The sequence below is a fragment of the Oncorhynchus tshawytscha genome, linkage group LG29, assembly GCF_018296145.1.
Source record: "Oncorhynchus tshawytscha isolate Ot180627B linkage group LG29, Otsh_v2.0, whole genome shotgun sequence".
In the NCBI taxonomy this organism is placed as follows: Eukaryota; Metazoa; Chordata; class Actinopteri; order Salmoniformes; family Salmonidae; genus Oncorhynchus; species Oncorhynchus tshawytscha.
In genome coordinates, this window is record NC_056457.1 from 15,545,844 (window position 1) to 15,565,976 (window position 20,133).

A 20,133-nucleotide genomic window follows, 5' to 3' on the forward strand; every position below is an offset into this window, starting at 1 on the left:
GTATGGGTGGTTTTGATTTTAGGTCCACCTGTGTCTCTGTTGGCACCTGTTTTTGTGTGTGTATTGGTTCAGCTTTTGGCAAAGAGCTCAACTCCCAGGTATTTGCTGTGGAGGTTTTCAGACCACTTTTATGGCTGGTATGAGAATCACAATATAATCATCTTCCAAGTTCGATTGATCACCCAGACACTGTGTTCAAGCCACATTCACATTGCATGAAACTTGCAAAGTCCCAGGGAAACGTATAGTTCTAGCAGGTTAATATTTAACTGTGTATTATTTGTAGACACTTAGATATCAGAAAAATAGGCCTGCATCTAAATCTCTCAGTGGAGTCTTGTTATAATAAAGGAAGCCTTGTCTTTTAAGTAGCAAAAAAACGATTATAAAGTTGTATTATTGAAAGAATCTGAGAATAGGATTAAACAGTCACACTGGTCTCAGAAAGTCACAGAGAAGAATGCCTTCCTTTATCCCGTTAAAGTTGCTGCTTTCCTAATTTCTCACACTTAATCTGAAAAGGTAATCTCCTTTGAGAAGAGGCCTCGGCTACAAACTCTGCAGGAAAGAGACATATGCGGATTTTCTGCTGGTAGACCCTCAACTGAGCTAGATAATGAAACAGTGGTTTACTCTGAGTTTGACAAAATTATAGTTTGAGTTTCACCATCAATGAGATTGACAGGCAATGCACGACTCTGGTTTTGAGGTGAACCGCATGAGTTCTGCTGCTTGGGAGTCGGAGGACTCCTATACCCCTTGCATAATAAATAGGCACGTTTGTTGTCTGAACCTGTGAGATTTCCTGCAGCAAGCGAATATATCTGGGAGATATTAAATAGGCTACTTCATTAAATAATACAACTTTATGAACTCACTGAAAGGAACTCGAGTGTCCCGACATAATCCCGTTCAGTCTTCAGAAGTTCGTTCAAAACACACACTCTCAGACGTAGCTGTTTCTCCAAATCTTTCCCGCTTTCGCCTTTCCCGTGTTCTCCTTTGCTTTCATCAGTCATGGTGATAACGCAATTCATGAAGGCGATATATTGTCTGCGGAACGTTTGATATTAAAAAGTTTAATTCAATTGTTGCCGGAAAAAAGTTTGCAACATGGTTTAAAAGTGGAGGTGAATCTCCATGCACTCTCTCACTGCGGTGCAAACGCACTCAGTCCAATGAATAAAAGGCCCTTTATAACACACTGTACGAAACAACCAAAACAAAAAAATCAATTTGACAACTTCGCCGCTATAAACGCTCAAATTTCACGATCAAATGCGGAGACCCTCGCTTAGTTTCACACGCCTGCCTGACTGAGAGAAAGGAAACACAACAGCGGTACGCCTCTGGACATCAGTCAAACTACTTGACTCCTGTTTAGACCTTCATCCCAGTTCCAGCCTCCCAACTCATTCTCGCTCTTCCACCCATAGAGATAGATAGACGACGTAACAGGGTATATGTCGTATTGTGGAGTCTATGAGCAGTGGCAGGGCCAACTCCATTTTAAAATAGTACATTTTCTTCTTCTACAATTTCTATGGGATTGTAAACAAACTGAAAGGGTGCATACTACCACCTGGAGTGTGTTGTCTGAAATGGTATGAAGCCAAGGTTGGTGATTTGCTGCAAAGTGGAATGTTTTCTCACAAGTATAACTAATTGGCTGACCACCCCCCCCATGACCTGGATGGAATTATGTCATCCTTCCTTAACCCATAGAAAGTCCCACCCAGTAGACTAATTCACAATGGTGAAAGTCCTCAATTGCGCTGATAAAATAGGCTTTTGTGCACTAGAGTCCTCTATCTATCTCTATGCTTCCACCCAACCACCACCACGGAGAGGACAGGAAACCAACCCTGGGAATGGCCGCCAGGAGACCCAGGTTATGTCCCCAATGACATGTCCCTAATGGCACTCTATTCCCTACACAGTGCACTACTTATGACCAGGACCCATAGTGCACTAAATAGGGATTACGGTGTCCTTTTGGAAACAACGCAGCCTGCTACCTTCAGACCAACAGTATGGAGGGGAAATGTTCATGGGATGCATGGTAGAGGTATAACACTAACCCAGACATACTGTTTTGGAGTTTCTCACTATTTATAGGCCTGCTATCTGGGGTTTAGAAGTTATGTATTAGCCTAACGCAAAAGTTACATTTAATGTGAGAGAGTAGTTATTATTATACATTTTTAATAAATGTACTTTAGTAATTTAGCAAATGCTCTTATCCAGAGTGGCTTACTGGCCATCTGTCATTCAGGGCAGAGCCCCACCTGTTTTGAACCCCACATTTTTAGCTAAAAAAAAAATTTAATATAAAAATTGTGGGGGAGGGTTGCCTGTTTTGCATGTTATTTTGATAGTACTATGTGTCACATATCAGTTTGCAAACAGTAAAACATTTCAATTAAAAATCATTGAGTTAATTAAGCCTCCATACAAACATGGTCTCTTTTGCTTACTTGAGTAAGGCAGCTCCAAAATGCAGGTGCTTCAGCCTAGCTCAGTGCTTTCTGTGTTGGTGGGGCAGCCAGCGGAAAATAAGGAGCGTAGGGGTTAGTGATGTTCTCTAGTTGCGCCGTGATTGGCTCAGTGTTCTGTCACTCATGGGGACACTACATCACTGCCAAATCTAAGGGTACAGATCGAAAATTCTAGCCCATTGGGTGCTGCCATAGAGTTAAATTAGAAGTGCCCATCCAAGAAGGCTCAAGGTCATTGGCCACAGATAAAATGACGTCAAACCACGTTATATCTACAGAAGCTTTGATTGGACTGTCAGCATCATACTTTCAAAATCTTAGCTAGCAGTCATCATCATGAATCAAGTCGACAATCTACTGGCAAATATTTTTTATTCCTTGTCATAAGAAGAGAAATAATGAAGAGAAATTATAGATTAAACGTATTGGTGCTCATTGGCCCTTGGACAAAAACATTACACAACAAGTTGAAAATCGTAAATTCAACAATGAATGGTTTGGAAGGAATCAGTGGCTAACTGCAAGCATTGCAAAACAATCACTAGCCTGCTATTCAGTGGAGTGGGTGTGTGGTCCCATTTCTGAGTTTAAGGGTCTCTTTTCCAAACTAAAATGATAAACATTCCACATTGGCCATACTGTCAATCCAGCATGATTTCAGCTGCACTCAAAACAACTGTTAACTCGGGAACTGGGATATCTGATGTCAGTGAGTTCAAGACAACTGGGAACTCGGGAAAAAACTAGCTCCGACTGGCAAAATACATTTTGAACGGTCATCCAACTCGGAATTGTAAGTCGGGAACTCGGGCCTCTTTCTAGAGCTACGACCTGAATGTCAATGACGTCATTATGATTCAATCTTGTTTTTTTCCCCAAGTTCCAAGTTGTCTTGAAAGCACCATAAATCCAGAGAATGCCAGACTTGGATGACAAAGTTTGATGAGCACAGCACAGCACAACAAAAATGTATTATATGCATTTTATATGCTGCTGCATAAATGATGTGATGTGCCAGGGAAATATGTATACTGTAGCTAAGAAAGTAATGCTAAGTGTATGTTGTGTAGTAGCCCAAGATCAAGGTGATGTGTGAGGTGACTGCAAGGGGTAGAAGCAACGTAGTAAACGAATATCCAGGACACTCAAATTAGTGTGATATATTACGTTTGGTGTGGTATTCATTTGTGAATGTCCATCATCCATTTCATATCATACGAATTGTAATTTTTAATGTATCATATGTTACGAATGACAATTGTTAAGATACGTTACGAATTTCAATTTGTACAATATGTTACGAACTTGCAATATGTATGACATGTTACGAATTCCAATTTCTTGTGGCTAAAGTTAGCTAGGTTGCTAACACTAGCTAGGCTAGGGGTTACAGTTAGGGTTGCTAAACTTTCGTGAAAGCAGTGCACCACAAAGGAAACAGGGCGCCACCTGGGACACAGCCAATGTGAGGTAAGGACAGATATCATTGCAACAACAACAACACACTACTGCAGAATGCTGTAGCCCAGGTACTCCCAAAATGGGGGTACGCGCAATGCCGTCGGGGTACGCCAAATAAAAATGTGATTCACATTAATTTTTTTATAATCGGGGTACGCCAAATAAAAAAATCTTCACATTTTTAGACAGTCCACTTATATTTTCCAACGGGGCTATACATTTTGGTGAGGTTTTTTTCTCGACTGAGTAGCCCCAATTCACTGCCAAAAATAAAATGAAACCATCTAGTGTTCAGCGAAATAACAAACAGTGTCAAATACAGGTAGCCTTGTCAAATAATTAACATCCAATCACATTAACTGTTACTCTCTCACGGGAATTTCACTAATGGTCCGTATGTAGCCAAACGTAGCTGCTGCTCATGTTGGTATCTGTACTGATGGCGCAAAGCCATGACAGGGAAACATAGTGGAGTGGTAACGTGTGCAAGCAGTTGCTCCCGAAGCCACTTGGGTACACTGCAGCATCCACCGAGTGGCTCTTGCTGCCAAGGGAATGCCTGACAGCTTGATTGATGTTTTGGACACTGCAATGAAAATGGTTAACTTTGTTAAAGCAAGGCCCCTAAATTTGTGTATTTTCTGCACTATGCAATGATATGGGCAGCGACCATGTAAAGCTTTTACAACATACAGAAGTCCGCTGGTTATCAAAGGGCAAATTATTGACACTTTTTTAAATTGAGAGACGAGCTTAAAGTTTTCTTTGCTGACAATAATTTTCACTTGTCTGACTGCTTGCATGATGACGAGTTTCTCACACAACTGGCCTATCTGGGTGATGTTTTTTCTCGCCTGAATGATCTGAATTTAGGATTACAGGGACTCTCCACAACTATATTCAACGTGCGGGACAACATTGAGGCTATGATTGAAAAGTTGGAGCTCTTCTCTGTCTGCATTAACAAGGACGACACACAGGTCTTTCCATCATTGTATGATTTTTTGTGTGCAAATGAACTCAAGCTTATGGACAATGCCAAATGTGATATAGCGAAGCACCTGAGTGAGTTGGGTGCGCAATTACGCAGGTACTTTCCCAAAACGGATGACACAAACAACTGGATTCATTATCCCTTTAATGCCTTGCCTCCAGTCCACTTATCGATATCTGAACAAGAGAACCTAATAGAAATTGCAACACGCGGTTCTGTGAAAATGCAATTTAATCAGAAGCCACTGCCAGATTTCTGGATTGGGCTGCCCTTAGAGTATCCTATCTTGGCAAATCGTGCTGTTACAGTGAGGGAAAAGGTATTTGATCCCCTGCTGATTTTACACGTTTGCCCACTGACAAAGAAATGATCAGTCTATAATTTTAATGGTAGGTTTATTTGAACCGTGAGAGACAGAATAACAACAAAAATCCAGAAAAACGCATGTCAAAAATTTTATAAATTGATTATCATTTTAATGAGGGAAATAAGTATCTCGTGTGATTTCTCTCCCTTAAACTTTTTTGGTCTTTGGGGAGCATAGGTCATTCACAAATATCCTTCATCAGGATCGGTTCTGTGCCGTTTTCTCCACTTGTTTCAAGGATTTTTCCCCCACAACCTTCTTTTGCCCTGACAAGTGGAAATGGTATTGTCAGTCAGTGGACTACTGGACAGAGTCTAATGCCATTATAAACTGTGTGGTTCCAACCCTGAATGCTATACCACGGGTATTACAAAACATTTAATTAAGTTGGTAACCAGTTTCTAACAGCAAAAAAAAAGGCACCTCTGGGGTTTGTGGTATATGGCCAATATACCACATCTAAGGGCAGTATCCAGGCACTCCGCATTGCGTTGTGTTTAAGAACAGCCCTTAGACGTGGTATATTGGCCATATACCACACCCCCTTCATGCCTTATTGCATAATTATCCTGCAGCTATTGCATTCATTCACCTCATATAACACCTATTGTCTGGTCATTAAAGTAGGCCACAACAGTGGAGAGACCAGGGGCCGTATGTGTCAAGTTTTTTAGAGTAGGAGTATTTGATGTTGCACCAGTCTGGCCAAAACAGTAACTTGAAGAGCACTGTACCAGAACCTTGGTATTGTGTACATTACTAATCAGATGGAGAGAGCCCTTGGGCACCTGTTTAAGAGGAATCATTAACGCCCACATTTACCTGTTTTAGTTCACTGGGTGTGTTGAAGGACTAATCCTTTTAAAGAGGATTTTGAGGGAGTCATTTTCACAACCCAAGCTAATGGTTTAATAAGGATTAACCGTAATCAAAGATGTAACGTGATAATTAAATTAGATCCATTTTACAGTGTTTTTTCCCCAAATAGCACCATATTCCCTTTATAGTGCACTACTTTTTGCCAGAGTCCTAGTAAATTTTGATCAAATCCAATTTTATTTGTCACAATTTTATTTGTCACAACCTTACAGTGAAATGCCTACTCACAAGCCTTTAACCAACAATGCTTTTCAGTCTCCTGATGGGGAAGAGGTTTTGTCGTGCCCTGTTCACGACTGTCTTGGTGTGCTTGGACCATGTTAGTTTGTTGGTGATGTGGACACCAAGGAGCTTGAAGCTCTCAACCTGCTCCAATACAGGCCCGTTGGTGAGAATGGAGGTGTGCTCGGTCCTCATTTTCCTGTAGTCCACAATCATCTCCTTTGTCTTGGTCACGTTGAGGAGCACGCACCCTTGAGGGTCCCCCGTGTTAAAGATCAGCGTGGCGGATGTGTTGTTACCTACCCTTACCACCTGGTGGGCGGCCCGTCAGGAAGTCCAGGATCCAGTTGCAGAGGGAGGTGTTAAGTCCCAGGGTCTTGATCTGAACATTAATTAGGCCTACTCATTGGGTGAGTAGAAAATTGATTCAGAATGTCTGACTATTTAGACTAGAGTATATGCAGGTAGAATACCTCCAAATGAAGACATTATTATAAATATAGTGAGGAAAGCTTTTTAGACATGTCCTCCTGGTTAGTCTAGCTTTCCTATTTGGATCCTAATGAAATACTAAATACCAAGTTTGACAAGCAATGGTATGTGTATGCCATTATCATAGGCTATATTTGTATACATATAAAACGTACACACGGATAAGCTGCTATGCAGGTATGCAGTGAAGGGTAGTCCAACAGTAAAGTGAAGACATCCATCACGGAGAAATATAAACCTTGATGTGTGCCGCCCTCTATTGGTCAATGATCATCAATGCGTTTGTGATGAAACTTTAATCAAAGCCAACTCCCATGTAAATGTAATATAATTATGCCAATGCCAACAAATGTGTTATATACACAATTATTGTGGGTTCCCACAATTAAAATGTCCCCAGTAAATATGTTTTGTATGGGGAGTTTTGGTCTTGGTCGTCTCCAATCATGAGTTTGTGAGCAAGCAACTGTATCTGAAATAGCCATTTAATTCAATAGCAAACAAATGTGCTAAATATCAAGCGCATATATATTTTGTTGAAGAATGAATTCAGTGGGTGTGGCTTGATCAGGTGGTTTTCGAATGTAATCCTATGAAAACGAAAGTAGTCTTCTTTGAGGAAATAGGCTTACAACGACGGGGCCTTTTACTTGATAATATTTTCACTAAACCGTTCTCAAAATGTCGAGATCATCTGTACTGAAAATAAAAGCTGTAAACGCAGTGAAGGTAAGCACTAACTAATGCATATGTTGTTATTAAGTGTTAAGCGTTAATTTAGCCGTTGTTTTTGGCATCTCCACGATGTAGCTAGCTAACGTTAGCTACATTAGTTTAGCTTCGGTGCAACTCTCTTGGTTGCATCGAAGCTATATGTAGCCTAAATCACGTCAATGGACCAAGAAACCTTGCTAGCGTTAATTGGGCTAAATGTTTTTTCAGACATAATGTTACCATTTAACTGTGCGCGAATGGTTGCATAAGAATACCTACATATATGTTATAACTAAACTTTTTTTCTTGCGATATGGCCTGAGAAACAAATAGCCATTGTTAGTTGGAAAATTCCCTAGTCACTCTGCCAGACAGCCATTACTCGTGCAAAAGCGAAAGCAAAACAAAACGGGTAAGAACGGGGCGTTCCAGGCTGTCTTTTTTTGCAGCGCGACTAACACCAACTGAGTTTAGGTGTGTAAAGGTAGTTTACAATATATTACACAATTATGACACACTGATCCTAATGTTCTTGTGAGTTTAAATTATTTTATAGTATGAGTTTAGTGCACCTATTTCCACATTATGCACCACATAGACAAAGGCTGCTTTCCAAACACTTAAGACACACCCTCAGACCTCAAATTAAGTAGACACTTCTGATGACGTGTTATGACGTCTGACGAGTATACACTTCTTTATTATTATTATTTTTTTTTTATATTTTAAAAATAATAATAATAACAAATCAATACATAAAGCACATGAGGGAACACAAGCATACATAGATTACAAACAATGGACAATCGAGCTAGGGGCGGGGCTAGGGGCGGGGCTAGGGGGTACAATATCACATTACAATTACACAAGGACCTTAAGGGACATACACACACTTACAATTCTAACAGCTTTTTTCTTAGTCAAGCATTTAACCGTCTTAAAATACAGTTCAATTTCTTTTTGTAGGGTACAAAAATGTGGTTTTCTGTTTGTAAATTTACATTTGTGAATATGAAATTTGGCCAAAAGAATAATGAAATGAATTACATAAAAATGATTCCGCTTATTTATATTGTATGTAAAGAATCCAAACAGTACATCTCTCCACAATAGTGTAAAATCTTCATAAATGTGTTCAATTATAAACCTACTGATGTCTTGCCACAGTTTTCTTACATGCATACAATACCAAAAAAGATGCACAACTGTTTCTGGGTGGTCATTACAAAAGGAGCAATTTGAGTTGATGTTTTCCTTAAACTTCTTCATATAGTGGTTGGCAGGATAATATTTATGAATAATTTTAAAGGAAACTTCCTTAATTTTGTTAGTCTGACGAGTATACACTTCGAGGGCAAGGTAGGAAGGAATGATTTTTAAATGGACCGCCGTTGCCGGAAATTCGTCACTCGTTCATCCGAGATGATTGTGTTTTCAGCCACTGGTAGCTTGTGTGTGCATTATATGCGCTACCGTCAATTATGATTGCATGTCTACTTATTAACTATATAATTGAATAATATTCGCCTACTGCATGATAGCTAGCAAATTAATTTGCTAACTAACGTTAGCCTGCCTAGCTGGAACATCTGAAGAAAGAAAATGTTTTATTTCCAAAAGACAACCAAACAAAAACATCATTACTTTTATAAGACGTGCTTTGTATTAGTAGCACTATTTAAAAATAACTTATTTACATTTGTTTTTACTTACACTTGTATGTTTACTCTATATTGCCATTGAGGTTTTACGTTTTGGCGGACTCTTCTTAGCAGATGTACAATCATCGCAAATTGAATTATGGGGCGTTTCATAATTGTACACTCGCAAACTCCATTAAAAAAACGAGGGCTGTGGGGCTTAGGTTGCAAACTACCCTTGCTTGGCTAATAATTTGGACCAATGACAAATATTGCTGCGGGCATTCCCCCAAGGGAATAAGGCGAGGGTAAGTGGAAGAGGGTGTCTTTTATGAGTTTGAAACGCAGCCACTATATCTTCTTTTCGTCCCTTCGCCTTAGGTGGATAACTTCCGCCAGTCTCTGTATCAACAGGTTAGTATGTGTTTGCCTTATTGTGTTAACAGATGTCTGCTGGTGCAATTGCATTACCATTTGAAGTAGAAATGGGCATGCCATTGTGGCATAATGGTGTAGTTAGTTCTTACCTATTTCTGTTTTTTTTAGGCAGAGGATCTGTTTTCAAACTACATCCCATTGAAGATCACCCAACTGGACAACCTGCTGAAGGTAGGCCTCATTGGTTAGTTCACATCCCATGTATCACTGTTTGTTCCCACATTGTGAAATTAACCAACCTTTTCATCCATATCTTGTCCAACCGGCTCTACCTACTTTCCTCTCATCTATCTCTCCACTTCCCTCCCACTCCTCTTTTCCTTTATCGCTCCTGCTCTTCCTCCATCCCACTCTCCTTTCCATTTCTCTCACAGGAGGAGGATCTCAGCATCACAGACCTGTCCACTCTCCATGCTCCTCTAGACATCCCTATACCAGACCCTCCTACTCCAGAGGATGAGGTGACTGGCTATCATGCTCTTCTAACCAAATACAAAATCTGTTCCCAAATGGCACCCTATTTACTATTTAGTGAACTTCTTTTGACTAGGGCCCATTGGGCTACCCACAGGGCTCTGTTCAAAAGTAGCATACTATATAGGCAACTGGGGGCTATTTGGGACACATACCATATACACTGAACAAAAATATAAACGCAACAAGTGTTGGTCACATGTTTCATGAGCTGAAATAAAGATCCCAGAAATGTTCCATGCGCATGAAAAGCTTATGTCAAATTGTGCACTTTTTTAAATATATTTTTCCCCCCCATCCCTGTTAGTGAGCATTTCTCCTTTGTCAAGATAATCCATCTACCTGACATGTGTGGCATATCAAGAAGCTGATTAAACAGCACGATCATTACACAGGTGCACCTTGTGCCGGGGACAATACAAGGCCACTCTAAAATGTGCAGCTTTGTCACACAACACAATGTCACAGATGTTTCAAGTTAGTGTGCAAATTACATGTTGACTGCAATAATGTCCACTAGAGCTGTTGCCAGAGAATAGACTGTTAATTTCTCTACCATAAGCCTCTTCAACATTGTTTTAGAGAATTTGGCAGTACGCTCAATCGGCCTCACAACCACAGACCACGTATATGATGTTGTGTGGGGGAGGGGTTTGCTGATGTCAACGTTGTGAACAGAGTGCCCCATGGTGGGGTTATGATATTGGTAGGCATAAGCTACCAATACCAATAACGAACACAATTGCATTTTATCGATGGCAATTTGAATGCACAGAGATACTGTGACAAGTTCCTGAGGCCCATTGTCGTGCCATTCATCCATCGCCATCGCCTCATGTTTTAGCATGGTAATGCACAGCCCCATGTCGCAAGGATCTGTACACAATTCCTGGAAGCTGAAAATGTCCCAGTTCTTCCATGGCCTGCATACTCACGACATGTCACCCATTGAACCTGTTTGGGATGCTCTGGATTAGAGGTCGACCGATTATGATTTTTCAACGCCGATACCGATTTATTGGAGGACCCAAAAAAGCCTATGCCGATTAATCGGACGATTTTTATATATATTTGTAATAATGACAATTACAACAATGCTGATTGAACACACATTTTTACTTAATAAATCAATAAAATCAATTTAGTCTCAAATAAATAATGGAACATGTTCAATTTGGTTTAAATGATGCAAAAACAAAGTGTTGAAGAAAGTAAAAGTGCAATATGTGCTGAATACTTATGTAAAATAAGGTACCGTTTTCTATTTTTTTTGTACATTTGCCAATATCTAAACCTGTTTTTGTTTTGTCATTATGGGGTATTGTGTGTAAACTAATGATTTGATTTAATATGTTTTAGAATAAGGCTGTAATGTAACAAAATGTGGAGAAAGTGAAGGGGTCTGAATACTTTCTGAATGCACTGTATATTTCACATGGTAGGCTACAGATTAGGCTACAGATTGACTAATTTATTCTCCCTCCAGGAAATGGAGACTGACAAGAATGATGATGATGAGAAGAAGAAGAAGAAGGGTAAGAGACAGTGGTTCAAGTCATTGCCTTCATTCAGGAGTGGTAGTTGCCATTCCTTAGCTCAAGACCAGTTATTTTTTAAAATAGGCTTCTAAAATAATTCCAAGTAGTGGGTATTTTATTATTTTCCATAAATGTAATTTATATGGATGCAGGTGGTGGCAACTTACCAGTTGGTGGTGTTTTTCCTTGGTCTCTTTCAGCTCCAAAATGTGGCTTCATCAAAGGGAATGAGAAGATTGTGAAGCTGCTTGACAGAGTCAAACCAGAGATCCTAGCACTGAGGGAGACAATCATTACAGTAAGAACTATAGAGATCCTACCACTGAGGGAGACCATTACAGTGAGAATCATACAGAGATCCTAGCACTGCGGAAGACCGCCATTACAGTAAGAATTAGACAGATGTCCTAGCACTGAGGCCATTACAGTAAGAATATGAAAAATAAAGCAACAGTGACCTCTTGTGGTCAAATGAGATGCAATGCTCTGATATAGGTTGGTGAAGGTTTAAATTTACTGTAGCAGTCATTGATGTTTATCTTCTTAGGTGTCCTGCTGGATTCAGCATCTCATCCCCAAAATAGAGGATGGGAATGACTTTGGCGTTGCAATCCAGGTAAATGGTCAACACACGTATGTTTAAGGTCAAGTGGTCGTTCATGAAAAACATTAAACTGGTACAGATGGAATTGTATTCTCCTGATGTTTCATTAAAATCGATTTCCATGTGTTACTTCCAGGAGAAAATCTTGGAAAGAATAGCTGCAGTGAAGACCAAAGTGGACGGCTTCCACACCAACATTAACAAGTATGATAGCTTTTCATACGTTCAAGTAACTTAGAGCAGTTGAGGTTATCATACATTGATCCTAAATTTGACGACAACCTTTGACAAAATAGATATACATTTCACAATAACTTTTGGTCCTTCAGGTACTTTTCAGAGAGGGGTGATGCAGTGGCTAAAGCCTCCAAGTTAACTCATGTGGTGAGAATTGGCATTTGTAGACACTACCCAATTTTGTATTCAACTGACCCATTGTCTGACACATGCCCTTCTCTTACTCATCCCCATATTTCTTCTCCTTCTTCCTGTTATCAGATGGACTACCGCTCTCTGGTCCATGAGAAGGATGAGGCTGTTTACTCTGACATCAGAGTCATCCTTCTGGACATCCGTGGCTTCTATGTGAGTGACCCTGTTCCCTATATAGTGCCCCTTATGGGCTCTGGTCAAAAGTAGTGTACTAAATAGGGAATAGGGTCTCATTTGGGACAGAGCCAAGATGCTACTACCATATACACGACTATAGTAGTGTATATACTGCTACTACTAACACTAGTCTGTCTATTATTAATAATAACATCATTAATCTATAAGAGGAATGGGTCAAAGGGATGAATTCATGTTTGTCGGATGTTTTTAGACCTCTAAAGTGAACTAATGTCAAGATGAAACTACGTCCCACAACTTGGTTTGATTTAGGTCCAGCTATAAACCTCCAACCCCAAAGATAAGCTCCAGTTTACTGTAAAAGATGCAAGAGCACTTACTTCAATGTTTCTATCTGTGTTTGTGTGCTACAGGCGGAACTGTATGACATCATCAGCAAGAACCTGGAAAAAGTCACTAATCCGAAAGGAGAAGAAAAGCCCTCAATGTACTGAGATATGCATGAAGGGGAGGAATGAAAGAATAGTCAGGCTCAACAATGTGACATTTTTCAGGGGTATACTAAGAGATGGATTGTTGGGACTGGCCAGCCGGGCTATTAGACCACAGTTTGAAATAACCCGGGTGACATTGTTCTATGCCATGTGATATTTGAAATGTGAGAATTTAGCTAGCGGCCTAGTTTGGCACATTTTCTACTAGCCTCAGGCTAGCAGACTTGTTTGATTTCCATCCTTTGGTGTCCTACTATACCAATCAGTCCTGTTTGTACATCTGCAACAAAGCTGCTTAGCTTTGTCCAGATTTTTCAGTTTCTTTTATTCATGCTAATAAACGCATCTTTAATGTTTAACACTGAACCTAGAGACTCATTTTGAAAACTTCCAGCGGACTTCTAGGGAAGACGCACCATAATGAATGTCGTCCCCGCAGTTGAACTGTGGTGATTTTTAACAAGTAAAATAATTGGGAAATGAACAGAAAATGACGGCCGACGTTCTGTGGTCAAAGGTGAGAGGACACCCGCCTGCTGGGCATGGCTGACATTCGTGCTGGTCTGTCTTGTCCTTTTAGGAGCTACAAATGAACACACTGGGGGTTGTTTATTTCCAATGACACTTATTCTGTTATTTATTTATAAGAAAAAATGTGTAGTTCCACTACATGGTAGAAATGGTTTACATGTCAAAGGTCAAACCACCTGTTGCGCTGTACACACATTATCAAGGCTTCATTAGGGAAAACACTTGTTACAAAAATCTTCTCAAAACTGAAAGAAAGAACCCAAAATATGACATTATCACAAACTGGCTAAAGTAAGTACTGATGGGAAGGCAAGTATACATCCACAAGAACATAAAATGTTTCAGATAAAAACTCTGCTTCTTTTTTCATACTTCAGGCCCTTCGCCTCCAGGTATGAGCTAGAACAGAAGAAGTAGTGACAATATATCATGCAGCAAGTGTTTGATAAGTTCAGCTTGAAATACCACTACCTGCGCCATCGCATTTCAAGAGGGCAGTCACGTGTGTTTGCAAAGACAAGATTGAATACCGGTGTTTGGGCTCGTGAAGCATTACTGTTAACCCTTTAACTGTATCTAATTGAAAAACATGTTGAAACAATTATTTCACCTTAAATTCCTATTACTAACAAATGAACTTCCAATAGTATTTTTTTTCTACTTGATGTTAATTTTGAAATCAACAGCGCTCTCTACCAGGTGGTTGAGAAGGCAGTCATACCAGCAATGCCATACTCAAATGGCAATTTGCATAGCATTTTTAGTCATTTCAACAATATTACAAAAATGACAATAGGTCTGCTTTTATAGGTAAGTATTAGCTAAGATTTGTATATTAAGGTCACATTATAGTAATTGTGTATGTCCAAACATGAATATTCAATTACATAGAAAATAATGCATTTTCAGGTGGTGTTTTGTGGAATGTCCCTCAAAATAGTTGATTTCAAATGAGCCAGGGTTCTTCCACATCTTCAGACTACATTTTGAGATACTTAACAATGTGCAGTTTTTTAAATTACTGTACTAGTTATTTTATAGGTCAACCTTAAATGTGAATATTGATTAATTTACCTTATTGGCCATGAAATGTGCTTTTACGAATTGATGTTGCCTAATATAGTTTTGTCAAAATTTATATTTGAACCTTTTTTTTTTTTAAATGTATGTACCCTATTCTTTAGTCCACCATACTTTTACTGACATAAAATGTAAAAAAAACTAAAAATAGCAGTTAAACGATTTATTTTCATATTCCTACTCTTCAAGGTCTCTAACGGGAATGGTGCAATATTAATCCCTCACTAACTGAATTCCTGCCTTTTATCCCATATCTTTAGTGACTGAGTTTTCTTATAGCCCTCTAAGTGGGCAAAGTTAGAGTGCCACAACACTGAACCGCAGGAACCCAAAAATATACAAAATAATGTAAAGTGGTGCTGGGGGAGTTGACCAATTAAGTTCAAGTGTAGGTTGTTTTCATATCCACTTATAAATCCATTGTCAAAACATGCTCTACCAGCCGGCTGAGAATAGGCTTAAAGGGTTATTAAGCAAGCAGCATGACCTCGTTACACCTACCATGGTGATGTTGTTGCCGTTGAGTAGGATCTGGTCCAGTTTGGTTATCCTTCTTCCCTCCGGTGTGATTTCACTAAAATACTCAGTCATTAAGGAGAAGGATAAAACATGTCCAGAATCATCAGATCTGAAAGGATTTAATGGGTGAAAGTACTTACAATTCTGTCACGTCCTCCAACACCATGTCTGAAGAGGTGGGTGAAGGATCAACTGTATATTTACTGACAATATACACTGAACAGAAATATAAACGCAGCATGTAAATCGTTCGTCCCATGGTACATGGGCTGAAAAAAGTCATATGAGAAATGTTCTATATGCACACAAAGCTTATTTCTCAAAAATGTTGTGCACAAATTTGTTTACATCGCTGTTATTGAGCATTTCTCCTTTGCCAAGATAATCCATCCACCTGACAGGTGTGACATATCAAGAAGCTGACAGCATGGTCGGTACACAGGTGCACCTTGTACTGGGGACAATAAAAGGTCACTAAAATGTGCAGTTTTGTCACACAACACCATGCCACAGCTAACTGCAGGAATGTCCACCAGAGCTGTTGCAAGATAATTTAATGTTAATTTCTCTAACATAAGCTGCCTCCAACATCGTTTTAAAGAATTTGGCAGTACGTCCAACCGACCTCACATCCGCAGATGGCGTTGTGTGGGTGAGCGGTTTTCCGATGTCAACATTGTGAACAGAGTGCCCCATGGTGGGGTTATGGTATGGGCAGGCATAAGCTACGGACAACGAACACAATTGCGTTTTATCACTGGCAATTTGAATACACAAAAATACTGTGACGAGATACTAAGGCCCATATTTTATGCATCTGTTGGTGACATATACCATATATGTATTCCCAGTCATGTTTAATCCATAGATTAGGGCCTAATTAATTTATTTCAATTGACTGATTTCCTCATATGAACTGCAATCAATTAAATGATTGCATGTTGCGTTTCTATTTTTGTATAGCATAAATGACTACAGTAACAATGTTTGAATTGAATAGATTGCAAAACTCCTGCTAAAGTGCAAAACCTTCATTAAAATGAACGACAAATAATGAGACGTTATGTAGGACATTTCCAGAAAGGATACTGACAAAATCATCGAAACCCAATAGGGTGCCGACAATTTCTTTGTCGTTTTTCATGACTATATGGATTCGGGAACCTATACATTTGTCCACGAGCTCTGGAAGAGAACACAAAGAGGAGATGTTGAAATCACATGATTACTTGCATGACCTATATCTATCCTACCCTGCCTTTCTAAGGTCTTCGAAAGCCAAGTCAACAAACAGATTACCGACCATTTCGAATCCCACCGTGCCTTCTCCGCTATGCAATCTGGTTTCAGAGCTGGTCATGGGTGCACCTCAGCCACGCTCAAGGTCCTAAACGATATCGTAACCGCCATCGATAAGATACATTACTGTGCAGCCGTCTTCATCGACCTGGCCAAGGCTTTCGGTTCTGTCAAACACCACATTCTTATTGGCAGACTCAACAGCCTTGGTTTCTCAAATTACTTCCTCGCCTGGTTCACCAACTACTTCTCTGATAGAGTGCAGTGTGTCAAATCAAAGGGCCTGTTGTCCGGACCTCTGGCAGTCTCTATGGGGGTACCACAGGGTTCAATTCTCGGGCTAACTCTCTTCTCTGTATACGTCAACGATGTCGCTCTTGCTGCTGGTGATTCTCTGATCCCCATCTACACAGACGACACCATTCTGTAAACTTCTGGCCCTTCTTTGGACACTGTGTTAACTAACTTCCAGCTTCAATGCCATACAACTCTCCTTCCGTGGCCTCCAACTGCTCTTGAATGCAAGTAAAACTAAATGCATGCTCTTCAACCGATCATTGCCCGCACCTGCCTGCCCGTCCAGCATCACTACTCTGGACGGTTCTGACTGTACATAGATTTTTCTATTGTGTTATTGACTGTACGTTTGTTTATGTGTAACTCTGTGTTGTTGTTTTTGTCGCACTGCTTTGCTTTATCTTGGCCAGGTCGCAGTTGTAAATGAAAACTTGTTCTCAACTGGCCTACCTGGTTAAATAAAGGTTAAATCAAAAAATAAAAGGGGATTTATGGTAGTCTGGACAGACGCTACGTGATTTAATATTCCGCCCGCTTAAAAAAAAGAGGGAAATATGCCTACCGTCTTAATAAAACAATTTTCCACCACCATTTTCGGATTTTCTGACAATTTACGAATGTTGCATAGCAAGTTCAGCCAATTCAGTTGCAGTCTTTTGTTTACCCCTTGCGGTATTCAACATCGGGAAGTAGCATTAGTCACTCTAGCACAGTGGTGGAAAATGGTGTTTTATTAAGACAGTAAGCATATTTTTCAGTTTTGTTTGGTCTTTAAATCAAGTTAAAGAGGGAACCGACACCTTTGCAGCCTGAATGGGGGATGATTTATGTACGAACCGGTCGCCAGGGGAGTGTATTACCGGCAGTGCAGATTAATGTATGACGTCATGTTGCAAATGACGTAAGGAATAATAGCGCCATCTAGCGATTTTTAAGATTAACTTGTCAACCCCAGGTAGCCTAGTGGTTAGAGCATTGGGCCACTAACCGAAAGGTTGCTAGATTGAATCCCTGAGCTGACAAGGTAAAAATCTATTGTTCTGCTCCTGAACAAGGCAGTTAACCCACTGTTCCTAGGCCGTCATTGTAAATAAGAATTTGTTCTTAACTGACTTGCCTAGTTAAACGAAGGTAACAAAAAAAATATGTGTTTTCTTTATTTGGCAGTTAAAGGTGCACTATGCAGAAATTGCTCCATTTCCTGGTTGCTAAAATTCAAATAGTTCACCTAATTTCAGTTTGTGACAAAACAAGCAAGCATGGTGTAGAGAATTATTGTACCATCGTCAAATATCTTTTCCATAACCAACATTTTTATTTTCATCTGTTTGAAGCTGGTGTACAAAACCAAAAGACACAATAACGAACAGGAAGCATAGAAATAACACAGAAACCAGATCTACCGCTTCTTAGACTTGCTTTCAATGAGAATGACAGATCTATAACCCATTTCTATGTGCATTTAGTAGGGTCACCCAAAAAGTTACATATTGCAGCTTTAATATAGTCCTTTTTTATTTGATCTCTTGAGATGGGTGAACTTGTTTGTGAAGTTGAACATATGCTCTTTATGACAATGTTAAGAGGTGAAATCTTTTTCATATTTTTAAAAACCAAATTACACTTCTCAAAAGGCACTGAATTGATGGAACGACCATGCCACAGAACAAAAATCGTTACATCTAACATGTAGAAATTGTGATAACATTTTTTAACATTGAGGCAAACAAAATATGTGCAGCATGTGTCCCTCACTTCTGAACAGTTTTAACGTTGGTTTGAAGTTTCTATATGATCAAATAGTTATTGAAATTTGAATAGTTTGATCATGCACTTCGTTGATGGTCCCTAACTTGTTGCGTTGACCATGCGCTAGGCTGCCTACACCGTTGCTGTGCGATTATTAAACTCGGGTCGGAATCGGGGAAAATTCAAACCTGTGAAATGTTGTACACATTTTTTTCTTTCATAAAGAGCCTGAGGTCTGTAGCTCAAATCGTTAACGAGCTATTGGTGTTTGAACGTCCGAATGTCGAATCTCAAACCAACTTCACCAGTGCTATACCTTAGCAATACTGCTAACATGACTCCTGCATGTCATATCTGTCAAAAGTGTAACTGTCGCAACACGACTTCAAGCGTTAGCAACGTACTTGGTATCTGTAAAGCTAGCTGGACATTAAAATTATTAACAAAATCAAACAAACCAAGTGGGAGCAACTGTGATGGATTTGTAGCTGGGGTGGCCGCCATGTTTAGTTTGAAAAAGACGGAAGTAATCGATTGAAAAATGGACGATAGGAATCATCAGACTACAATAGTCGAACACAGACGGTGGTACCCGTCGTTTGGGGCGACGCAGTATCGTTCGTGTCCTGCTGAGTCTTCATCCGACAAAGTCCAGTGATCATGTTGCAGCAGTGTGTAGGAGGGATATTTCCAAATGTGAGAAGTGCGTAGAAGGGCATGAGACAAAGGAATGTCTAGTATCGGTGAAAAAATGTGTGTTAACTGTAGGGGTGCCCATGGTGCTGGAGATCAGAAGTGTCCGGTGAGAGAAAGGCAGGTTGAGGTTGCCAGGATCAAAGTGGTACAGGAGGTGTCATATGCTTAGGCAGTGAAGAGTGTAGTAGAGGAAAATGGGTCCAGGGCGAGGGATCCTAACGATCCCTGTGAGTAGGCCAAGGCCAAAAGAGAGTGATAGGAATAATATGTGCTTCAGTAAGGTTAGTTTCTTAAGCGTTCATAGCCATGGTTATCAACTGTACTGCAGAAATTGAACGTGAATCACAGAACATAAATGATGTGGTAGCAGCTGCAGAGAAGTACTTGGGTGTACGAGATTTTACTGCGAGGATGCCATCCTGGTGTAGGGTCAGATAGGGCCAAGTAGTGGAAGGTCGTAATGTGTGTAGGTTTCTTCCCTTTCCCCCGTTCCTTTTCCTAGCATTTTTGTTTCACAGTGTAATGCATGTACACTCCAGAACAGTAGGCGGAAACACAGGGCTAGATAAGAAAAATA

At 39.9% G+C, this 20,133-nt stretch overlaps 3 protein-coding genes across 4 annotated transcripts in view; 1 reads left to right on the forward strand and 2 right to left on the reverse strand.

Moving 5' to 3' along the window:
- prex2 (phosphatidylinositol-3,4,5-trisphosphate-dependent Rac exchange factor 2) overlaps window positions 1–1,392 on the reverse strand; it is a 230,805-nt gene extending 229,413 nt beyond the window's left edge. The window contains exon 1 of one of the 2 annotated variants that reach the window (XM_042308946.1): window positions 879–1,389. In XM_042308946.1, the coding sequence (XP_042164880.1) occupies window positions 879–1,037 (159 nt within the window). In that variant the 5' untranslated portion in view covers window positions 1,038–1,389. Of the gene's footprint in view, window positions 1–878 lie in introns of both variants that reach the window. The other variant, XM_042308947.1, reaches the window with a different exon arrangement.
- Window positions 1,393–7,490: 6,098 nt separating this feature from the next.
- On the forward strand, window positions 7,491–13,744 carry psme2 (proteasome activator subunit 2). The gene is made up of 11 exons (XM_024392838.2): window positions 7,491–7,642; window positions 9,649–9,681; window positions 9,814–9,876; window positions 10,080–10,166; window positions 11,666–11,714; window positions 11,918–12,015; window positions 12,265–12,333; window positions 12,458–12,525; window positions 12,651–12,705; window positions 12,820–12,906; window positions 13,305–13,744. Exons 1-11 carry the CDS (start codon window positions 7,595–7,597, stop codon window positions 13,383–13,385), a joined length of 738 nt encoding a protein of 245 aa, XP_024248606.1. The 5' UTR covers window positions 7,491–7,594; the 3' UTR covers window positions 13,386–13,744.
- Window positions 13,745–14,004: 260 nt separating this feature from the next.
- LOC112227870 (U6 snRNA-associated Sm-like protein LSm5) lies at window positions 14,005–19,460 on the reverse strand. The gene is made up of 5 exons (XM_024392839.2): window positions 19,319–19,460; window positions 16,605–16,700; window positions 15,656–15,683; window positions 15,498–15,570; window positions 14,005–14,315 (listed from the first exon to the last, which is right to left on the reverse strand). The coding sequence occupies exons 1-5, from the start codon at window positions 19,362–19,364 to the stop codon at window positions 14,283–14,285; spliced, it is 276 nt and encodes a 91-aa protein (XP_024248607.1). The 5' UTR covers window positions 19,365–19,460; the 3' UTR covers window positions 14,005–14,282.
- Between the last annotated feature and the right edge of the window lie 673 nt (window positions 19,461–20,133).